We start from the raw sequence: 22,307 nt of genomic DNA, 5'->3' as shown, positions 1-22,307 counted from the left end.
TAAAAGGAATCTTGTTAATTAGTAAGGAGATCACAACCCATCTACCCTCAGAGTTATTATCTTGTCCTATGAGTTGGACATCCAAGCGTTTATGACAGAGAATAGCAACGCAATTGCGTTTTCCAGAACCTGGTGATGCGAAGACATGGCCCACCCAACATCGTCTCAATTTAGTTATTTCAGTGTCTGGTATATGAATTTCTTGTAGAAGAGCAATATCTCCTTTTAAGTTTGCAATATGAGACAAAACTCGTTGACGTTTGATAGGAGAACCCAAACCTTTAACATTCCAAGATATAATGTTTACCGACATTTAGATCTTATTTAAACATAGTCAAAACTGTTCGTAAAAGAATATATCGTGCATAAAGGCAAAGACAATCAAAGGACACAGCAAAATATGAAAACGACTCCTTATTGTGAAAAAATAGCAGTGAGAAACATAGAAGATCATGAAACAGCAGAGAAAAATGAACATGAGGATAAGAGAGGAGTTTAGATAAATGAGAAATATAAAGGAAAAACCAGAGATAAAGATGAACTGAGGAATGAGGAGAAAAAGAGGGAAAGAGAGAAAGAAATAGGGAACAAAAGGACAAAGCCAAGTTATCAATTGATAAAACAGTACTATAACAGAAAAACGTACCACAAAGAACAAGAATAACGGGGTAGGTGGAGCCACATGGGGAAGGCCACACGTCCGACGGGAGGTCGCAGGACGCGAAGTACACAGAGAAACACCATCCAGGCGAAACGAAGAACATTAAGTAGGGGAGCACAGAAACCACAACCTGGTAAAAAGGAAATAAAATAAAATAACAATTAATGTGAGAAATGATAATGACACCAAAAACTTACGAATATGACCGATACAAACGAAGTGTACATTTGCGGGTAAATACGCAACAGACATTACATGACATATCATGGTTTAGAGATACCCATAGAAATTCCTTTACAAGAGTCCAAAAATCGTTGTAGGACAGCTGGGTCTTCATAGTTGGTTGTTCTGTTGTTGTAAGTCACTTTAAAAAGGCTGGGGTGGAATAAGCCATAACGTGCGTTCAAACTGCGCAGGGCTAGTCTCATATCTAAAAACCTCTTCCGACGGTCAGCAGTTATTTTGGCATAATCCTGAGCGAAGAAGAGATTGGAACCATTCCAGGAAAGTCTTCCTCTTTGTTTGGCTGCTTGTAAGACTTTAAGTAGATCCGTATATTCTAGAAAGTACAAAATTACTCCTCTGGGTTTTGCTGAGGAAGATGGAGAACGGGGACTCTGGCCCAAATGGTGTGCACGCTGGATATTCAATGGTGGAGATTCTGGAAGACCAAGAAGAGTCGGAAGAAATGTCTGAAAATAGGATATGGCGTTAGAACCTTCAAGACCTTCAGCCAGACCATAAATGCGTAAGTTATTACGCCTATTACGATTTTCCAACTGCTCAACCTGTTGTTGAATATGTTCAACATCTTTATGAATAAGAGGAACCTTGTCAGCGAACTCCTGAACAGAGTCAACACGTTTCTCTAGAACATCAACCCGCTGCTCAGTGTGGGACCAGTTATCTTCTAAGCTTAGCAAACGGGTGTTGGTTTCCTCCATATAGGGTTTGAGGGCACGGATCTCCTCAAGAAGAAGTTCCAACGAAAGAGGCGTAGAGGAGTTAGTGGGAGATGGAGGATTCGTTTTCCCTCGTTTTCTAGGCGTAAAGGGAGCTGAAGATGGAATTTTGGACCCCTGTTTGGAGCCTAATCGAGTCGTAGAAGAAGAGGAGCTTTTTATGGCCATAGAGTCACTGAGAGCTTCATCCGTATTTTCTTGTAAAATAGTAAAAGGGTTGAAGTCCTCTAAAGAGGCACCAGTGGGTTGCGGCACTTCTTTACGATTGGTCCGAGATGTCGCCATAGTTCAAAATTGAAAGAAGGAGATTCTCAGCACAATTCCAGAGAACAAAATAACTGTAGAAAGCTTCCAAAAACGGGAACAGACACAATACCACTATAGAAGAAGAAATGCTGGTGACGGCTCCAAAACATTCTGACCCAGAGAGTATTGTTACGCAAAGCAAGCTGGCAGAAATATGGAGCCTTGTCAAATCGGTTTTATGTCCCACAAATCCAGGTCCAAGCGTGAAAACAGCAAGCCAAAGAACATGAAGTAAATAAAATAGCACAGCTGTAATGTTCAAATATGAAGAGCCAAGCGCATCATAACAAAGGAAATCAATGAAAATATAGAAAAATAGAAAAATTCTGGTTAGGCAGTCATTTCAGGAAAAAATACGCAATTTCTGAGGTAGAACTGCAGGGAATGTGAAAAACGCCTGAAAAATGAAAACAAAATGGCGGCCGTGAATGCATTTCGGCCGTTTTGAGGAGAAAAAACAGTTTGAAGCTCACCAAACGGTGGGAAAGATATTGCGTTGCATCTGGATACACTTCCGACGCTGATAAATGTGATCTCCGCGCTCCGAAAACGAGCGAAAATATCCTGGAGAGGGTGCACTGTGTCACGGCACCGCGGAGCTCCCGAAATCGGCGGCCATCACCGAAGACGCCGAAGCCACGCCCCCTCGTTATTGCCCTTTGACAACAGTTTTGCTTTGCCTCTATTACTTGTCTTTCTCATTGCCGCAAACAATCCCTACAAAGTTTGACACACACAATCATCAGTTCTCTTACATCTCATATAGACACACAAAGTATGCAGCCCTAATAACGAACCACGTTTTAGTATGAGGACACCTCCCCAAGTCTTTTGAAAAAGCCCACCTCCTCTCATTGTGCACTTATTGGTCCTCCTGACTTCATCATGTTGGGCAATGCAATTTCAGGCTTGAGAGACTCCCTACACCGGTTTGGGCCCTGCAAGACCCTCAACCAGAGTCTTGTGCAAAAAGGAGAACCCCTCATATACCGAAGATGTGTTTGGATATATGTTGTTGTCATAAGGAACCTTGGGCCATAGAAGTCACACCACTCATTCTGTATCTTTACCTATCATAGTTTTAGTGACGTGAAGAGGTGGGTACCTTAGAACTGTTATTTTTCTTGCTCTTGTGTGCAACATTCTTTGTGTAACTCACAGCTGCTATGGTCAGGTCAGGTGCACTGTGTGCATATGTGTGAATTGACAGACAGTTATGCAGGGAAACAACGTCTGCTGGTGAGCCCTTGGCTGCATTTAATGTCCACATCTTGCTTATGTTACTCACAGTGGCTTCTGCTCCAAGAGTTTTTTATTTTAGCTCTCATTTTTCACCTATTAAAAAGTTAGTCAGATGGAGGACAAATCAGGGCATTGCCATTATTACCTGTCTTCTTCCTCGTTCCAATGCCTATACCACTGAGGCAGGTACTTCCGAGGTCCCTAAACTATATAGTTGACACACAAGTGCACAATCCTAACTAGGACTGACTTCTTTATTAAAAAAGGCCTTTCTCCATGGCCCTATAAGCAGGACCTCTCATAATTTGTACCTTCCTGTTTGTATAGGTAGATATTCCTGATTTAATGAGGTCGGGTAGTTGGCATGGGCTATTACAAATAAGAATGTATTGGAACTCTAGCTTCACCATGCTGAGCAATGGCAGAGCAGCTCAAAATGCAGTTATGGCAGGGTCCTCTGAGATGGAGCAGCTGTGTCCGCAAGATGTCACATGTAGTTAAAGACCACTGGCATACTGAAAGACTCCAGCAGATTTACTGCCTTTTTTGGAGGAACAATCTTTGGAGATCAGAGCTGGACATGGTGGCAAAAGCATTTATGTATGGGAGCATTCCATTTGTTTGGGGGGGCCATCAAAAACTTCCAACTTTGCTTCCATCTCGATTCACTTCTTGCATCATACACCTCCATGTCTTTAACATCCCTTAAGATAGAAGGAGACATACGGAAAGCATTTGTAAGCATGAGTATTCAGCATGGTCCCTCTCAGAAGCTCCGACTGTTATGACCAGTGGATTTAGGGTTAATGTTTTTTTACTGAGTTATGGAACTTGTCATTGATAGATTGCTGGGTTTTGAAAAAGACCGGGTCTGATTAACAAACTTGCACGTTTGAAAAGTAGAAAGCCTACTTTAGAAAAGTATAAAACTTAACAACTGTTTTACCCTTAATAAGATCCCTTATCATTATGCATCTAAAATAAACTGTTCACAGCTGCAGATATGTATTAGTCAAACTTGTTTTTCTTCTGCACCCAGATTCCTCACCCTTTGAATTTCCCCAGGCGCCAGACTGGACCCGGAGATTTTTTGATAGCATTTACTTCAAGCATCAATAGGTGGTGTTGTATGGCTCTGTTTTGAATTTGTCCCACCCTAGAAGTAACATTGGGTCCCCTATACCTGCACCATCTCTGCACGCTTACGTCAGTTCCTTTCTTTCTGTGGCTTCCGACGTGAACCAGCGCTCCTTTTGAATCCTGTCAGACAAGTTTTCTTTTTTCTCCCTAACTTTATAACATGCAAGGGACATACCACCTCCAAAAACAACAGGGTTTAAACCTTGCAAGGACTGCAACTGACAAATGTTGGTGACAGACAGCCACAATGTCTGACTCTGGTGCCACAGCTTCAGGCACAACTCTGCATTGTGTGAATGCTGCATGAAGGTGAACAAGAAGGTCATTCGTGGCCCTCTATCCTTGATCTGCACCCTTTGAACTTTTTCCTCCAAAAAGACAAGTTAAAAATGCTCATATTGGCTAAAGTTCTGTCTGCTCTGGGCCCCGTAGAGTGGATGGTGGAGTTGGCTTTGCAAGATGCCTACTTCCACATCCCTGTCCTGCAGTCCCAGAAATGCTACCTGCAGTTTCAGGTAGGCCAAGAGGCCTTTCAGTTCACCCTGCTCACTTTTTGCCCTGCTAGTGCCTCTTGGCAGTTCACAGATGTGATGGTGGTAGTTGTAACCCATCTGAGGAGGTTGGGAATACCAGTCTACTTGTACCTCAATGAGACTGCCTACTGAAGGCAAGCCACCTCCAGACGACGTCCAACCTGTTGACATCATTGGTTTTTTCCATCAGTGTGCCGAAGTCAGACCTGACTCTTTCACAACTGCTTCTCTTCATTGTAGCCATCCAGGACACTGTGCGTTTTCAGGCCTTCCCTCTGCCTCAACGAGTCATAGGACATTCAGGACTATTAAACTGATGTTTCAATCCCCTAACCTGGGTCTCAGTGAGAGCAGCTTTGAGGCTTTTTGGCCTCTTAGCCTCCTGCACCCTGCTAGTGGACCACACCAAGTGGAAAATGCAGAGAAGTCTGGATTCGCACCTGTCAGAATCCATCCAGGTTTCGGAGGACACTGCAAAAGACCTGCAGTAGTGGCTGCTCGACTGCAATTGGACGAGTGCAAACCCTTCTACCTACCCCACCCACAGCTAATAGTTGTGACAGACGCATCATTGCTGGGTTGTGGAGTCCACCTTGGATCGGTGGAGATCAGAGGACTTTGTTCTCCGGCAGAGGCCTGCCTCCACATTAACCTAGGGAAGTTGCATGTGATTCACTTGGCACTGAAGATGTTCCTCCCGATCATCGAAGGACATGGGTGCAGGTTCTCACATAAAATACATCTGCCATGTGGTATTGCAACAAAGAGGGCGGAGTGGGGTAGTGGTTCCTGTGCTAAGAGGCTCTGTATTTCTTGAAGTGGCTGAACGCTCTGGGCATTTCCCTGATTGCCCAGCACCTGGCAGAATCATTAAATTATACAAGGGCAAGAGAACGCATTCGCCATTGCCTAGTGGATCACAAATGACAATTACACTTGGAGGTGACACAGGGCATCTTCCAGCAATTGGGAGAACCCTGGCTCCATCTAGCTTGCTCACTGCTAATTATGGCACTTCCTTTGTGACCCCTGGCCTCAGGGAAGGCAAAGGTTTTGCCCCTCTGAGGCCAGAGGCCACCAGGAAGAGCACGGAGCAAGCAAGAGGTCACAGCTGTGACCCCTGACTACTCCAAATTAACGTCTATGGCCGGCGGGATGGGCATTTCATCCGATCCAATCAGTCCAGTAGGATTGTCTGGTCTGAGCCATTCCACAAACACCACTGGGGGAGGTACTGCTTTGGCATCTATTCATAAGGTGTAGAATCTCTGGTTCTGATTCATATGGAGTCTGCATCCGACTACGCAGCAGAAACTGACGTCAGTGCATGGGAGTGGGCAGGTTAAGGGGCTCAACATCACATCTGGGCAGGACATATCCACTGTAGAGCCTCACACTGCTACTTATTGACTTGCAAGGGAATTGCTATCAAAATATCTTCGGATCCAGTCAGGTGCCTGGGGAAAATCACAAGGGGGAGGAATCTGCTTTTAGGTCTCCACTAGTTACGGAAGGTAAGTAACTTACTCTGCTTGACACAGAATTTAACATATTTCTGAAATAGTATAATTCATGATTTAGCAGAATAAATAACACAAAAACACAGACACTCTCAAAAGCAATTGAGCTGTACAATTTATTTTAACAAAAAATAGATAGTTATCTACTATTGACACACCTTTACTTTTCACATTTTAAAGGATAAAATGTTAGGCATGAAGGAGAGATGTCGCATGAACAATTGTTTATCTTGTCATATTTGGCATGTTTTGCCTACAGGAGCTTATCCAGAATGCTGAAGATGCTGGTGCAACAGAAGTTAAATTTTTATATGATGAGACTCAATATGGAACAGAGTCTCTTTGGTCTGCAGATATGGTGCCTTACCAAGGTATGTTTTTCCTGTAAATCATGTGCTGTGTCTTTTGTTGAATTTCACTAAACAATATTGGCAGTTTAAAGCATGATTGTTTATATGTTTATATTTCCTCTTAGCATTTGGCCTTGTTGTAAAAACTTTGCTACTGTTACTGTAAGGTAAAAACATAATCAGAAGCTTTTCATACTGGTTTTCTTTTAACACTTTCGGATCACATTTGGCGAACTTTGTGATCCATGCAACAGTTTAGGACATTGAAGAAAATGGTGAGGTTGAAGCCGTTGTCCTCCTTTCTGGATTAAGTCTCTGTTTTCCAATTGTGAACTGATTTTGGCAAATATTTTACAATCTTGGGCGGTGCCATGCTTCTTTTTGTGATGTATGCTTGTTCCTCTTGTGCTTGCCGATTGCCTTCAAAACTGTTCTGCTCCACATCACAATTCTTTTGCATATATTCTTCAACATTAGCAACATGCTTTAATTTTTTTAAATTTTGTTTTTGTTCGCAATTAACATCAAGAAAAGTACATCATACTAAATGTAAAAAAGACAAGGTTTCTGATTTACAATTCAGGGGTAAAGAAAATATATATTATATGCTGGCTTCTGGCTAGGTTTATGGTATACAAATACTACACACATACATATTCCTACCTTACAAAGAATATACATGCACAGAAGTCCTAGATTGTAGCTGACCTGTCGCATATTGAGTATAAATAGCAGATTATTGGTCCATTTGACTTGAAAAAGATAGTTTCTAACTGAGCAATCATTTGTAAATATGTGTATTATACAATTATTTATTCTGTAGGATTGCTAACTAAAAAATTACCTGAACATATAAGTGATGTCTGATGTCCTGACTTTTTTAATAGGTGCTGTTGGCACTGGCTTAATTCTGCTTGTTACCTTTACCTTTATTGCTTGGATCAACTTATATTTTTTATTCCTTAGGACCAGCACTTTATGTATACAACAATGCCATTTTTACTCCTGAAGACTGGCACGGGATTCAGGAAATTGCTCGAAGCAGGAAAAAAGATGACCCATTGAAAGTCGGGCGATTTGGCATTGGGTTCAATTCTGTTTATCACATTACAGGTATTTTGCACGATGAGTAACCCAATAACTTAGCAACAATGTTAATATTCACAGAGAGCATGTATTTTCAATATAGATCAACATGGAAAATGCTGCAACTCTTACTAATTTATTTCACAGAAGGAAGCGTTCACAGGACTTTATTTTTATTCAAAGAAATATTTAATGTCCGCAAATCTGAATGTGTCCAAAAACCTTCACCCTTAAATGCTTATCAGAACCAAGAGGTGGTAAACAATTCTTAAATTCTTTTTTAAAATGCTGGTGCCCACACTCTTTCACAAGGAGGCAGCCAGCCATTTCCACCACTTGTGAACGCTCTTCTACCACTCTTTTATCACTTTTGCACCAGTGGTGCTGCCCACAACCCTCACTGGCACAGCCCTCTGTCTGTATGGATACTGCCCAAAGTCTTTGATGCTCTCACTACTCCTCCAGCAAGTTGACCAATAAAGAGCAGGGGTAATGCAAAGTGTGTGTTTTACTGCATTGCTTATTGTGCTGAAAGTTGTGTTGCTTTTTCACACTATAGATTAACCTCATACAGTCCAGACAAAAATTAACTAATAGGGTGCAAACGCTGGGCAAGTGAGCTTTAGAATCTGGCATGCTGGATCTGCAGTGGCTGGTAATATTTCAATTTGGCATGGTGCGACCCTGTGCCTCCAAAACATCAGTTGGTCATTGCTTTTGCTTCCTTGGGGATTACTCAAATAAGAGCATTCTTCCTCCGTTGGGGCTAACACAGTCAGGACCGAAGAAGCATTACGAATCATGCCTTCACCCAACTAAACTGAAATGTGCAGATTCCTCCAACAACAAGAGATTGCTATTACCGATTCTGGGAGCTCCTATGGATGGAGAACTATTGATGGCTGTTGGACTTGGCCCCTTTTGCAGGGTCATCCCTGAAATATTTGCCTTCCTCCTGTATTTTCTCTGACCTGTTGTTGGCTGTTCTATGACTCTGGGTACTTTACCACTGCTGTTCAGTGCTAAAGTGCATATGCTATCCCTATTTAAAATATATATGTTGGTTGGATTCTATGATTGGCTTATTTGGTTTACTGTCAGACCCCAGTAAAGTGCACCAGGAGTGCCAGGGCTTGTAAATACAAATGCTACTGGTGGGCTTGCAGCACTGGTTGTGCCACCCACAGAAGCGGCCTGATAAAATGTATCTAAGGTCTGCCATTGCAGAACCTGCGTGCAGTCTGGTACTGTCATGCTGACTGGGTAAGTGCACCCACTTCCCAGTCCCTAAACCTTCCCTTAACTTCATATTGGTCACCCCTATGGTAGGCCCAAGGGCAGGGTGCATTGTAAGCATAAGGTAGGACAAGCCCTGATGTGTGTGGCATGTCCCAATAGTGAATTACAGCCATTTTCGTTTTTCACTATTGTAAGGCTACCTGTTCCCCATAGGCCAGAATGGGCTGCTAGAATTGTTACATCCTATGATCCTAACAGACCCAGGGAACATGGTAGAAATTCGAGTTTAGTATGCCTGAACTCAGAATAATAAAATACATCTTTTAGTAAAGTTTATTTTAATATTCTGTGTTTGCAAATACCACTTTTAGAAAGTTGGTATTTGCTTGCCTGACCATTTCAGCCCGCCTCTGCTATGATGTGTATCTGCCTGTCTGGTTGTGTGAGTGGCAGGGCTGGGGAAAACCAGAGGGGCAGGGCTAGGTAGCCTGGTGGTGAATAGGAAGATTGGCAGTCAGATGGGTGGGAGGAGTACACCTGGGCTCTGAATAGGGTTGTGCTCTGCTACCACAATGCTGACTCCACCTCCTGCGGAGCGGCTGATGTCTCTGCCCTGCACCCTGAATAGAAAGGCAGAGTCATGTCAACAGAGTGCTCAAGAACTGGTTTGGACTGGGCAAAGGCCCCTCTACCCCAGAGGAACAAAGGAATTAGGGGTATAAGTATTGGGACCCTGCTCCCAAGAAATTAGATCAGATCCTGCTGAAACAAGAAGAACCTCTGCCGGAAGAGAAGGAACTGGGAAAGCTGTAGGAGGAGAAACTGTCCCTGACCTGGGGGATTGGCCTGCAGTGGTTGCCCTTGCTGCTGAAGGAGAGGAGAAAAGACTACAAAGACTTTTATTTCAACTTGTGCTTAAAGATCTCCAAGGGCTTGAACTGAGCTTGCCCCCTGAACGAAGTCCCAGGTCCAGTGGACTTCATCCCCAGCTCCCCAAAGTCTTTTGGAAGTACCTGCTGCTGTTGTTGGGCCTTCTGAGGGACTGCGTGTCGCAAGGAGCTGGAAGCGCGACTCAAGGAAGAGAAGCGTGCCGCCGTCGGAGCTGTTGCCTTCGCATCTTGCAGAGAGTGTCGCCGCTGCAGCCTCGCATCGAGCGGAAGCGTCTCACATCATCCGTAAGTGTCTCGCAACGCCGAAGAAGCGTGTCGCCATCGCAGCCATCGTAGCTTTCGCATTGCACCGCATCGAGAGGAGAGTCTTGCATCGAGGAGGAAGTGTGTCGCCATCGCAGCCATCGTAGTTGTCGCATTGCACCGCATCCAGAAAAGTGCCTCGCATCCACGGAGAAGCGTGCCGCCGTCGGAGCCGCTGTTGCCGCACCTCGCAGAAGGGGTGTCGCCGCTGCAGCATCGCATCGAGCGGAAGCGTCTCGCAACGTTGGAGAAGAGTGCCACTGCCAAGGCCGCTGTCGTCGCATCTCGTCAAGGGTGACGCCGCTGTAGCTGACGCATCGAGTCGAGCCTTCTCGCAACATCGGAGAAGCGTAACGCATCTGGAAGATCCCGTCTTTATTTCTTTTGCACCAAGAACTTCAACGCATCTGCATCACTGCAACACTTTCGTTGCCCTGCGTGTCGCATCTAAGGTACATTGACTTAAAGTGTTGCATCTAAGAACTTAAGAGAAACTAAGCAATCTTCTACCAACTAAGCAACCGTATTGTGTATTTTTAATCGTTTAATGGTCTTGTGATAATCCTATATAAAGAATCCTTATTTTTAATATAAATACCTGTGTGGTGTCCATTTGTAGTGTTGTCACTTGGTTACTGTATGTGTTCACAAATGCTTAACCTATAACGCTCTGAGATAAGCCTTGTCTGCTCGCGCCAAGCTACCTAGAGGGTGAGCAGGGGTTATTTTAGGAGTGTAACCCCTTACCCTGACTAGAGGAAAGGTTCCCTGCTTGTCACAAGTACCTACCTGTGCCAACCAGAGAACCCGGATTCTAACAATGGCACTTAAATTAAAGCTTGAGGACTTTGAAACAGACCGGGACCCTTTCTTTTCCTTTTTGTATTCCGTAATCTGACATTTTACATGTCCTCCGTATTTAAGAGTGCTTAGATGTGTTTCTCTACGCCTGTCACAACTACCCTGTGGATTGCTTGGGCCACTGAAAAAGAGGGACCCTGTTGAACTCTAAATGGAACATTTTGGTAGCATAATCTTTTAACACCGTATTATTCTGATGGATGTGGGGGTAATAGGTCGGGCTTCTTGAACAGGTTCTTATGTTCGAACGCTTAGCTCAGCCCTATATTTTCTTTTATGCCTTTCCTCACCACAAGTGGTTGTAGTTTAGGTCTATGCATACTTCTAAAGATCAATAAAACATTTTAGGCTGTGAATGTAGTTCAGTAAATAGGTTACCTCCTCACAAGTATGACGTATATCCTCTCTGCCTTATTACATGTGCATTATATACTATGCCACTTGTAATAAGGTGGACAGGATGTCCATCATGTTTGTGGCATTACCCAACCCTAAATCCGTAAAATTAAATGTTTAAAAAGTAATATGTTTTAGACCGGTGTCAGCTATTTAGGTTATTGTACCTCTAATATGCATTATTGTTACCTTTTGTGGCTGTGGGCCTGGCATATTTTCTGTCGACACATGAATAGATTATTGGACTATTTTAGGCTTCATTGGAAGATAATCATTTTAGGGTATTGTTATCTTGCAGGGACTGCATGCTCAAATATCCATGTCCAAAGCAGCTTTCAGATACAAAAACCTAGTTCTCAGCCAAAATTAAATGTTCATAAAATAATTGCAATTTTCAGGAAGTGGGAACGTCTGGGGCATAAGCTCTTAAATCTGAAATCAGAATTTAGTTAACTCGTTTAGATAAACAGCTTTATGAGATATGTCTTATATATGTTTAAGAAGCCATTCAAACTCACACCTGAATGTAAATGAATTATTCAGGGAGCCATTTCATTTTAGTGACTTTAATCAAATTCCTATGCCATGAGATGATTATGGGATTGACCAGGACATGATAGTTTGGTTCAAAATGTTCATTCACAACTTCCCTTTGTCTTTTATAATGCTTACTAGACGCACTGGCTACTGGAGCTGCTGTGGTTTCTGGAGGCGTGGATACATTGAAACTCCAGGGAAGGGTTCACTGTCCAGGGGGATGTTTTGCTGCTGTATTGTTTGGCCATCTGTGAGATGTCCTTGGCCAAACGTCAGATGTCACAAGCTTAATTATCCATTGGGATCTCTGCTGCAATAAGAGGCTCACCTTTTGGTCTCTATTCCCCTATGCCTCCTCAACCGAAGTCCCTGGTCTCTAAATTGTCTACATAGTCCAAGATATAACTCCAACCATTTTGCAATTCTTCTCTTTCCACCAGAGTAAAGGTCTTTGTTGTCTCTAAGACTCACATTCTCACCAGGACTCCTTCTTCAAAGTCGCTCGCCTTCCCTCCAGCTCAGCTTACTTGCTCCTCCCTCTCATACTTCTGCTTATATGGAACTTATTTCCTTTATGTCACATTCCTTCAAAGTTTCCTGTGCCAAGCATGCTTCCTTTCCCATTCCCAGGTTCACCACTGCACAGTACATCATCAACATTGCTGCTGGGGCCCATGTGAGGACCCCCACATTGTGGCATGTATGTAGGGCCCTGGGGGTCTCCGCCAAGCAAGTGGAGAGTGTGCAAGTGCTTGAGAAATGACTAGGTAAACAAATGTTTCCTCTCACAAACAATTGATTCCATGTAGACTTGGTGATGTGCATAGGAAGAAAGACTGAATCGAAACATACTGTGAGTGAAAAAGTATGATTGCAGACTTAATATCTGAGTCTTATGTGAGTGAAAATAAATGCTCAGAATAGGAATAGAGGTGATATTTCCGGAGTCAAGCCTACTTGCACAATTGATGGTCTCTCACTTTTAATAGTCTGGCTAGACAGCGCATCTGTCGCCAGATAATTCTGTGAGAATCACCAGGAGAGGGGCTTTGGCTCAGACCCCATGTTGGGATCCCAGAGTACAGGAGTTGAGTGGACAGAAGTTATGTGCTTGGTCCGATAAAAAAAAGCTTAATGTTTCTGTGTTGGTAGAGCACTCAAAACATTAGTGCATGGAGAGACATTGATAAGCATCTCTTAGATATAATCAAAAGACGAGGGGGCATACTTACAAGGGCATTGCGCCACAGGAACGTCACCTTTAACGACGTTTCTGTGTGGCAATGCCCTCCTCTATATTTACAAAGTGGTGTTTAGCCACTTTTTTGTGGCTTAATACCGCTTTGTGAATATGGTATCCTTTCACGCAGGTATCTGCATAAAAGGGGCGTGCAATGGGTGTTTCTGTAGGCATTCCACTGCAACACCCATTGCTTTTTGACACTGCCTGAAATTTACAAGGATCTGTAAATCTGAGGCAGCGCCAAACACTAATGCCATGCAATAGCATGCATTAAAATGGCGAAATGAAGAGAAATACTTTCATTTCTCCCTGTTTTTGCTTTTTCCATTTGTGCTGCATTCTGCAGCGCACATTTAAAGAGCAAAACGCAATGAATGATTGTTAATGTGCAGGAAGGTGCACTCAATCATTCATTAAATAATGACAATTTGATACTTTTATGTGTGCTGCATTATGGAGCACACATGGAAGTAACAAATTGACATAATGGATTTTTTATGTGCAGGAAGGATCACCTTCCTGCAATAAAACAATCATTCCGTGCAACGCAGGCACCCTTGCACAATTGTGTAAGGGTACCTGCTTTGGCGGTAGGCAGCTAATTTTAGCGCCAGAGCTAGGGAGAACACAGGGGTGCGCCATATTGTTGTAAATACGGCGTATGCCTGTGTTTCTGAAATGTGCGAGTGCGGCACTGCCAAATTTGGCGCAGCTTCGCTCTCCGACTTTTCCTTGTACATATGCCCCGCGATGTGGTAGAAATCGCATTGTCTCTAGCTCGGGAAGGCTTTTGCTGAAAGAGAAAACGCATGGCTGAAGTACAGAGCTCAGAACCTCTAACTTTTGATTTTACATTCTCGGATCAATTACATATGTGTTATGCTGACCATCCTAAGAAGTGCCGGGGCTTTATGGCGCCATTCAAACTGGTTTCAGCTGCCAGTTAAATGCTACACCGAGGATTCCGAGGATGATAAGCAAGTGGTTTTATTGGAGCACTGGCTAGGGTGACCACCTGCCATAGTGGCAAATGCTGGACGGGCACTGTAAAGATTCAAGTCAATGGGTCCTGACGGTCTGTCCACACAGAACAACTGCTACACCGCAAGAGGCCCTGCAGACCTCATCTCGCAGGCCTCGAATTTAATCTGTCAGAGAAACTGCTAAACAAAGAGCAATTAGAAAATGTAGAATGATTTGATTTGATTTGATTTGATTTTAGGTTTTATAGAGCGCACAGCTACCCTAGGGCATCCCGGCGCTAACAAGAAAAGACCACGGTACTGAGGGAAAGAAAGGTCAGGAGGATGAGCTCAAGGGAAGAGTAGGGTTTTTAGACGTTTCCTGAACCTGAGGTGGTTGTGTTCTTGCCTCAGGGAGAGAGGAAGAACGTTCCACAGTCTAGGAGCATTATAAGAGAACAGGCGACCGCCTGTTCTGGCCTTCCTAATTCTAGGGACATTGGCGAGGGAAAGAGAGTTAGATCTTAGTTGTCGGCTTGAATGTTGTTGGGTCACGAGTGTCCTCAGAATGGGAGGGCCTTCGTTGTGCAACATTCTATGCGTAATGCACAGGGTCTTAAATTTGACCCTCTCCTTTACTGGCAACCAGTGCAGGCTTTTGAGAGCTGGTTTGGCCGAATTCCTCGCTGGGGTTCCTGTGAGGATTCTAGCCGCCGCATTCTGTGCGCGTTGAAGTCTTTGGACAACCGAGACTGGGGCCCCCAGATACAGGACATTTCCATAGTCCAGTCTGGAGTTCACAAGCCCCTGCATCAGGAGTTTCCTAGACTGGGGCGGGAGTAGATGTAAAATCTTTCGAGCCATCTTTATCAGGCCGAAACAAGTTCCTGCCGTTTTCCTAGCCTGAGTTTTAAAACTTAGGTCCTGGTCAAGCCATATCCCTAAGCTCTTGACTTCGGATTTGGGTATAGGTGGCGTTCCCATACATGGAGGCCAAGGGAGGGATATGGGGATTTTGTTAGAGGTTCCCAGGAGGAGAATTTCAGATTTCTCCCCATTCAGTTTTAACCTGGATTCGCACATCCATTGATGCACCTTCTCCAGGCAGCTGCTCAGATTAGACAAGGCGTTGTCAAGTTGGTTAAGCGAAACGACGAGCTGAGTGTCGTCCGCATACATTATTGTTTTAATGCCGAATGGCTTGACAACATCCTCAAGGGGAGCCATGTAGACATTAAAAAGTGTGGGGCTCAGGGAGGATCCCTGAGGCACACCACACTTGAGAGACTGAGCATTAGAAACGGAATGCCCGTCAACAACTTGAAAGGACCTGTCTTCAAGAAAGGATGAGATCCAGGCCAAAGCGGAGTCCGCCACTCCCATCAGACCAAGGCGCTGGACAAGGGTTGCATGGTCAACCGTGTCGAAGGCGGCACTCAGGTCGAGGAGGATCACTGCCACTGATCCTCCTGCGTCCATTATGCCCCTTGCTTCTTCGACCACGGCTAACAAAGCGGTGTCAGTCCCTTGTCCGGGTCTAAAGCCCGTCTGGGACATGCGGAGAAGATGATTGGTCTCTAAATATGCCGAGAGTTGTTGATTTGCTACCCGTTCGGCTATTTTACTCATAGCCGGTAGCAATGAGATCGGTCTAAAATTAGAAGGATCTGTGGGATCTAAGTGCGGTTTTTTAATGAGAGCCTTGACTGTGGCTTTTTTCCAGTTCGCCGGGACTATACCAGTTTTGAGGGAAGCGTTAATCAGATTGGTAAAAAGGGGGGCGATAGTGGGAGCGACTAGCTTCAGTTTACTAATGGGAGCTGGATCGGATGGGGAGCCACTTTTGATTTTCTGAAGAACGTTGAGAAACGTTTCAATGGAGATTTGAGAGAAAAAGGTTAATCTCAGGGTGTCTTGAGTGGGAGAGGAACCAAGGGCTGATTGTACGGTAGAAGGAGCTGGAAGGGAACTCAGGATATTAGCAATTTTTGCCGAAAAGAAATCTGCCATTTGATTGCTTTTTACCCCATCCAAGTCTGAGGATGATGGAGGGTCTTGTATTTTGGTGAGGAGTTTCACTATTCGGTAGGTCTCTTTCGCGGAATTAGCAGCTGAGGCTATTTGCTCCTCAAAGTAGGAGGCCTGCGCGGTTTTTAATGCGTTTTTGTAAAGCCTAATATGGGTTCTATAGTCTTGTCTTGTATAACCCATTCAGCCATGTGCCTATATCTAGGTCTATACATCTTTTTCTGTGACTCCTATTTCCCCTTCTTTTTTCTCTCCCTCTCGTTGTTTCTCTCTTCTTCTACCAATCTCTCTTTTCTTTCTTTCTTTCTTTCTTTCTTTCTTTCTTTCTTTCTTTCTTTCTTTCTTTCTTTCTTTCTTTCTTTCTTTCTCTCTCTCTCCTCCCTCCCTCTTTCTTTCCCTCATCGGTGCTCTTTCTCTCCTGTCTGTCACGTCTTCTCTCTCAATTTCCCACCTATCTCTCAATGTTGGCCGTGTTGTTCTTTCTCACTTCTTCATATTTTCTCTCTTGGTACTTCGCCTCATTTGTTTGCTCTCGCACTTTTTTACCCTCTTTCTAGCACTCCTTCCCTGACTCTCTTTTCCCTCTCTCGTTCATTCCCTCCTGTTTCTCCTTTTCTGAGCCACGCTCTCTTTTGTCTTATTCTCTGTCTACCTCTAACCTGTCTCTTTCACTCTACATGGTATGCAGTCATGTGAGATTGTGTGAGACTCTGCTAGATATATGCAGTCTTTTCAAAAACACGCGCAGTTAAAGAAACGTTTTGCTTACTATGGGAAGTACAAATAGATTGTATTTCAGTGGCAAATTTGCATATATTTACTGGGAAATCTGTTCGTAACATTGACTTTTCCTTATGTTTGAAGATTGAGAACCATACATGTAACAAATACTAAAACCTCTGAGGTTGAAATGCGTTGTCTTCTCGGGCTGTTGAATTTTCTTTGCACAAGATGAAAACCACGCTTTGTTGATGAACCCATCTTACCATAGCTCGTTGGTGAAATAGGTACACACTAGCACCGGCAAGGCCAATAATTCTGACTTTAGTATGCTGTCGCATGAAGGCATCGCTTGTGTATACCTGTGTCTGTGTGCATTAACGCATTAAAGTCGGACCTATTGGCTTTGCCAATGCTCGTTTTCTTCTGTCACTAGCATTAATCTATTTAGTTCACGCTCACCTCGTCTTTGCTCAAATACTCTTCACAACATCTTCCTTGTCGCCCTTGCTAGCATCAGACACATTACTCAAGCACTGCTCGTTTCTTATTTACATATGAAACATTTGAGGAGCTCAGTGATGGAGAGCTGAAGAGTGATGGTTTCCATTTTGGAAGGTCACAGTAGGTGAGCCAGATGGCACTAGTCTGCCTTTATTAACCGTGCACCTAACGTGCCCATAACCAAAATTGTGTCAGACTGCTTTCTCCAGATGATGGAACACTACCAAGGCATATCAGTAAGGTTTGAAAAAGGGAGTTCCTGATAATTCTCTAATTCTAAATAAGAATCAATGTCAGTACAAAAAGCTAAGCTTGAAAATGATAACAATTTCCTACAAATCTAGTTTATGTACGCTATTTGTGCTTGTAAAGCATTCATAATTTATACACATAAATGCATACGATTAACATAAGAAACGTGATCTGATAATAATTCTTTTAAAGACAAATTTATCTTGTATTATTTTCCTTTTTTGGGCAGATGTTCCAAGTATATTCAGCGGTGACCAAATAGGAATGCTGGACCCCCATCAAACGCTTTTCGGCCGCCACGAATCGGGCCAGTGTTGGAATCTAAAAGAAGACATAAAAGAGATCAACGAACTTGTGGACCAGTTTGCACCATTCATCGGCATTTTTGGAAGCACAAAAGAAACAATCATCGATGGCCATTTTCCTGGGACATTCTTCCGCTTTCCTCTCCGCCATGAGCCCTCTTTATTAAGTACCAATGTATACAACAAACAAAAAGTCCTAGAACTGTTTGATTCATTCAGGGCAGATGCAGATACTGTGTTGCTGTTTCTCAAGAGTGTTCAGAATGTGTCCTTGTATGTGAGGGAGGCAGATGGAACAGAGCGGCTTCTTTTTAAGGTGACCGCTAATGAAAATAAAGCCTTGAAGCATGAAAGGCCAAACTCCATCAAGATTCTAGGTAGTGCCATAGATGACTATTGTAATGGCATTCCAAGCAACAGCATAACTTGTGTAACTTACCACATAAACATACTTGTAGAGGATGAGAGCATTAAAGAGGTCCAACACACCTCCTGGTTGGTGTGCAATAGTGTTGGCGGTCGAGGAATGTGCAATGAACTTGACTGCTTAGCTGATGACTTGAAATTTATACCTACAATAGGTATCGCCATGCCTTTGTCATGTGATGGGCAGGACAAGGGAGCATTCGCTGAATTTTACGGGAGAGCGTTTTGCTTTCTTCCTTTACCTCCAGGTGACGAAAGCAAGACAGGTCTCCCAGTTCATATTAGTGGTTTCTTTGGCCTAACTGATAACCGAAGGAGCATCAAGTGGCGTGAACTGGATCAGTGGCGAGACCCTGCTGCTCTCTGGAATGAACTTCTCATAAAATGTGTGGTCCCAAAGGCATATTCTACCCTCATTTTGGAAGCTATCAAGAGAATGGAGACTGAGGAGAATCCTGATTTTCCACTCTCTGCAGAGAAAATTTATAACATATGGCCAGATATGACCAAGACAAGACTACACTGGAAGTCTGCATTAGACCCTTTATTGAGTGATTTGCTGCAGAATGCTGTTGTTTATTCTATCGGTGGTTCCTGGTTGAACGTGCATGAGGTGTGCTTCTCAGAAATTGATGAAAAACTTGAGTATACAGAAACGGTGCTGAAGTATCTTCAAACCTCAGGAACACATGTCACTAAAGTACCTGCCAACATTTCGGATGCAATTCAGTTTTCAGTACCCAATACCAAGCCAGTGAAGAAAGTGACTCCTTCTTTGGTGCGACAGGTATTGAGGAAATCTGGGCACAAAGGCTCGGCCGAGGAAAAGCTTCACCTCTTAGAGTTTGTGCTCAGTGATGGAAACTACAGTGAACTTCTTGGCCTCGAACTTCTTCCTTTACAGAATGGAACCTTCACTACTTTCTCCTCATCTGTGTCAGATAAAGATGTTGTTTACATAACCTTAGAAGATTTCCCAAGGTAAAATGTTTTACTTTTGATATCTCCATACTATGTTAATTTATGATTTAATTTTGTCCACTCAGCTGCTGATAATTATAATAGGACTCTATGTTAGATTTGCATGACTGAGTGCAGATTTAAAGCACTGTGTACCTTTGAAAAGCAAGCATTTGGGGTGTATTTCAAAGGAAGTGTTTTAATCTAAACAATTGTACATATATGTGGAACGATTGGCAGTTAATTAATTTGGTGATGTTTAATCAATGTATTTTATTTTAAATAATTCATTTTTTTACTCTGTCACATAGCATTGAATGTAGTCTAACAATTACTTTAAAGAGCTACACAAATCAGAATTCTAATGCAGCAAGAGATTTTGTCTACGCTCATGATGGGATACAAAGAAATCCAGAGTTTGGAACTCTGGGCTCCCAGTAATCTACCTCTGTTGCCTTACGGTGCATGGTTGGTTGTGGTGCAGGTTGGTTGATCCATGTCCCTAGTGGGTTTGTAGTAGTAAGTCAAGTTTTGGCGATATCTGGGTCCTTTGTTCCAATAAATCTTGTGGGCGCTATGGAGTGTCTTTTATCCTTGTCCACACTACCTGCCAGTGGACTGCTTTTAGGAATGACGGCATGATCGCGCGTCCCCAGATTAAACCATAATTTGGCCATCTTGATTTGTATCCTTTGTAGTTTATCAGTGAGCTTTCTGGGAGCCATACGTTGATCATTTTGCAGCAGTCCAATCGTCAATTACTAAAGATCTGGCTAATTCCATGGATTTGTGGTGGGAATTATATATCTGTGTCGACAATTATCCCCGTTTCTTGCATTCTATGCACTGTTTGGGGAAGTGCGAATGTATGTGGGTAAAACTAAAGAAATATTTTGGGAGTCAGTGCCTTCCAGTACTTGAATCTCTGCCATGCAACACAAATAAATCGAAGGCATTCAGTCAAGCTTATCTGTGATGCTTTTCTGGTTCTAGTTTAATCACATATGAATTTGGGTGTCATGGGCATACATTTGGGATTTGACTTGGTGACAGTGGTGTTGGGAGAGTGCAGATGTTGCTCAGAATGGGTGAAAGAGAGGACCCCTGTGGATTGCTGCATGCCACACTTCGAGTTCAGGATTGAACCTTATCACACATTTGTTGGCTGCAGTTATAAAGGAGAGACAAGATCCACAGTAATACCTTGCTTGATCCCCATGTCTGTTCATTGAACCTGGTGAGCTAGATGTATTGGTCCCCAGTATTGTAAGCGGTTTGGGAGGTCTTGTGGGTTTTCCAGTGAATTTTTCAGGACTTCATTACGTAAACGTTGATCTCAGGAAAGGAGAATACTGTAAAACAGTCATGTATTTAGAATAAGAAGTAGTAAAGCAAACAAGATAGTTATCATAAGTAGCAGGAAAAAGGCTACTTGGAGAAAACCAGTTTGCTCATTTGGTATTAGAGTGCCCATAAAGCTGGCCAGGTCATGCTTAAGACTACATAACAGTGAATATACACAGAGGAAAAAACATGAGCGCTCAACACCTCCTCCGAATTAAAAAAAAAAAAAAAAGAAAACTTGATATGTGCAGTTTACACCATAAAACTTTACTCCGATAAAATGTGATTTAATAACCATGCAAAAATGAATAAAAGACATAAGTATATTGTGTGCAGGTTTTATAATCGGGGACTGCTTTCTCCATGCTTCTCTGTGTTTGCTTGGTCGTGGGGGACTAAGCTGAATGTTGTGTCCAGTTCCCTGAATGCAAAAACAGTTGATGGACAGAATGCAGAACAATGTCATACATTCACCCCAGTACAGAGCTCTACGCCTAAATCCATCGTTTTTTGCTCACCATGACATTCCAGTTTGAACCCAGCCATATGCAAATCTTTCTTGACCCTGTGCCTCATGGGAACTGTCCAGCCCAAACTGCCAAGCCAGGTCCTCCCTGGACTGGAAACAAGCATCCTAGGACCGGTTTCGGGGTTTCACCCCTCTTCAGCCAGGATAGCTTGATTCCAGTGGCATGGAGAGCACGGGACCCACATCTGGGCATACCCTTTCCACTCGAGGTGACGAATGCAAAAACAACAGTTGATGGACAGAATGCAGAACAATGTCATACATTCACCCCAGTACAGAGATCTGGGCCTAAATCCATCCTTTTTTTGCTCAGCATGCCATTCCAGTTTGAACCCAGCCATATGCAAATCAGTCTTGACCCTGTGCCTCATGGGAACAGTCCAACCCTAACTGGCAACTGGGGTGAACGTATGACACAGTGTTCTGCATTCTGTCCTTCAACTGTTGCTTTTGCATGTGTCCAGTTCTCTGGCTCGTAGATGTGAAGCCCACACATTGGTCTTTGGTCTCCACTGGGCTGCAGGTGTATTGCAGATTGCTGGTGGAAAGATGCAGCTCACCATTTTGCTCCACAAAGACATTCCACATGCCAGGTATTTGTTGTGTGTGTTAATGTGGTGTTAGCCATTGTGCTGGTGTGGCATTCTTGCCATAAGCACACACTGCTTGTGTGCTAGAGATGATCTTGGTGATGCTGGAACAGAGTGGGAAACTATTACCACGTTAGTGATAATAGTGATCAAAGCCGTACTCCATAGTACTGGGAGGTATGGAAATTGCAACTGATGTCCAACTCGGTGATACATTCTGCTCCTCTTAAACTAACGCTTCACCTTGATGCTGACCTGCTGCAGAGCACTGCCTGTCCGAGTCCTGAAGACTTCTTGGGCTAGAGATTGAGTGAACTGACTCTCCCCTGTTAACAGACCAGCCCATAAAGTGTGAAATCTGACTGGCCTTTACGTGGAATGATAGTGTACAGTACTGGATGTAATTTTAGCAGTAGTT

General features: G+C 43.4%; 1 protein-coding gene across 2 annotated transcripts in view; it reads left to right on the top strand.

The window, feature by feature from the left end:
• Positions 1-22,307, top strand: part of SACS (sacsin molecular chaperone) — a 392,226-nt gene that overhangs the window by 274,652 nt on the left and 95,267 nt on the right. For both annotated transcript variants that reach the window (XM_085621593.1, XM_085621594.1), the window contains exons 6-8: positions 6,624-6,735; positions 7,681-7,827; positions 17,965-19,447. In XM_085621593.1, the coding sequence (XP_085477719.1) occupies positions 6,624-6,735; positions 7,681-7,827; positions 17,965-19,447 (1,742 nt within the window). The remainder of the gene's footprint in view (positions 1-6,623; positions 6,736-7,680; positions 7,828-17,964; positions 19,448-22,307) is intronic.

The sequence above is a fragment of the Triturus cristatus genome, chromosome 8 (assembly GCF_964204655.1).
Source record: "Triturus cristatus chromosome 8, aTriCri1.1, whole genome shotgun sequence".
Classification (NCBI taxonomy): Eukaryota; Metazoa; Chordata; class Amphibia; order Caudata; family Salamandridae; genus Triturus; species Triturus cristatus.
The sequence above is the reverse complement of the archived record's forward strand: the minus strand, read 5'-3'. Positions and strand labels throughout refer to the sequence as shown.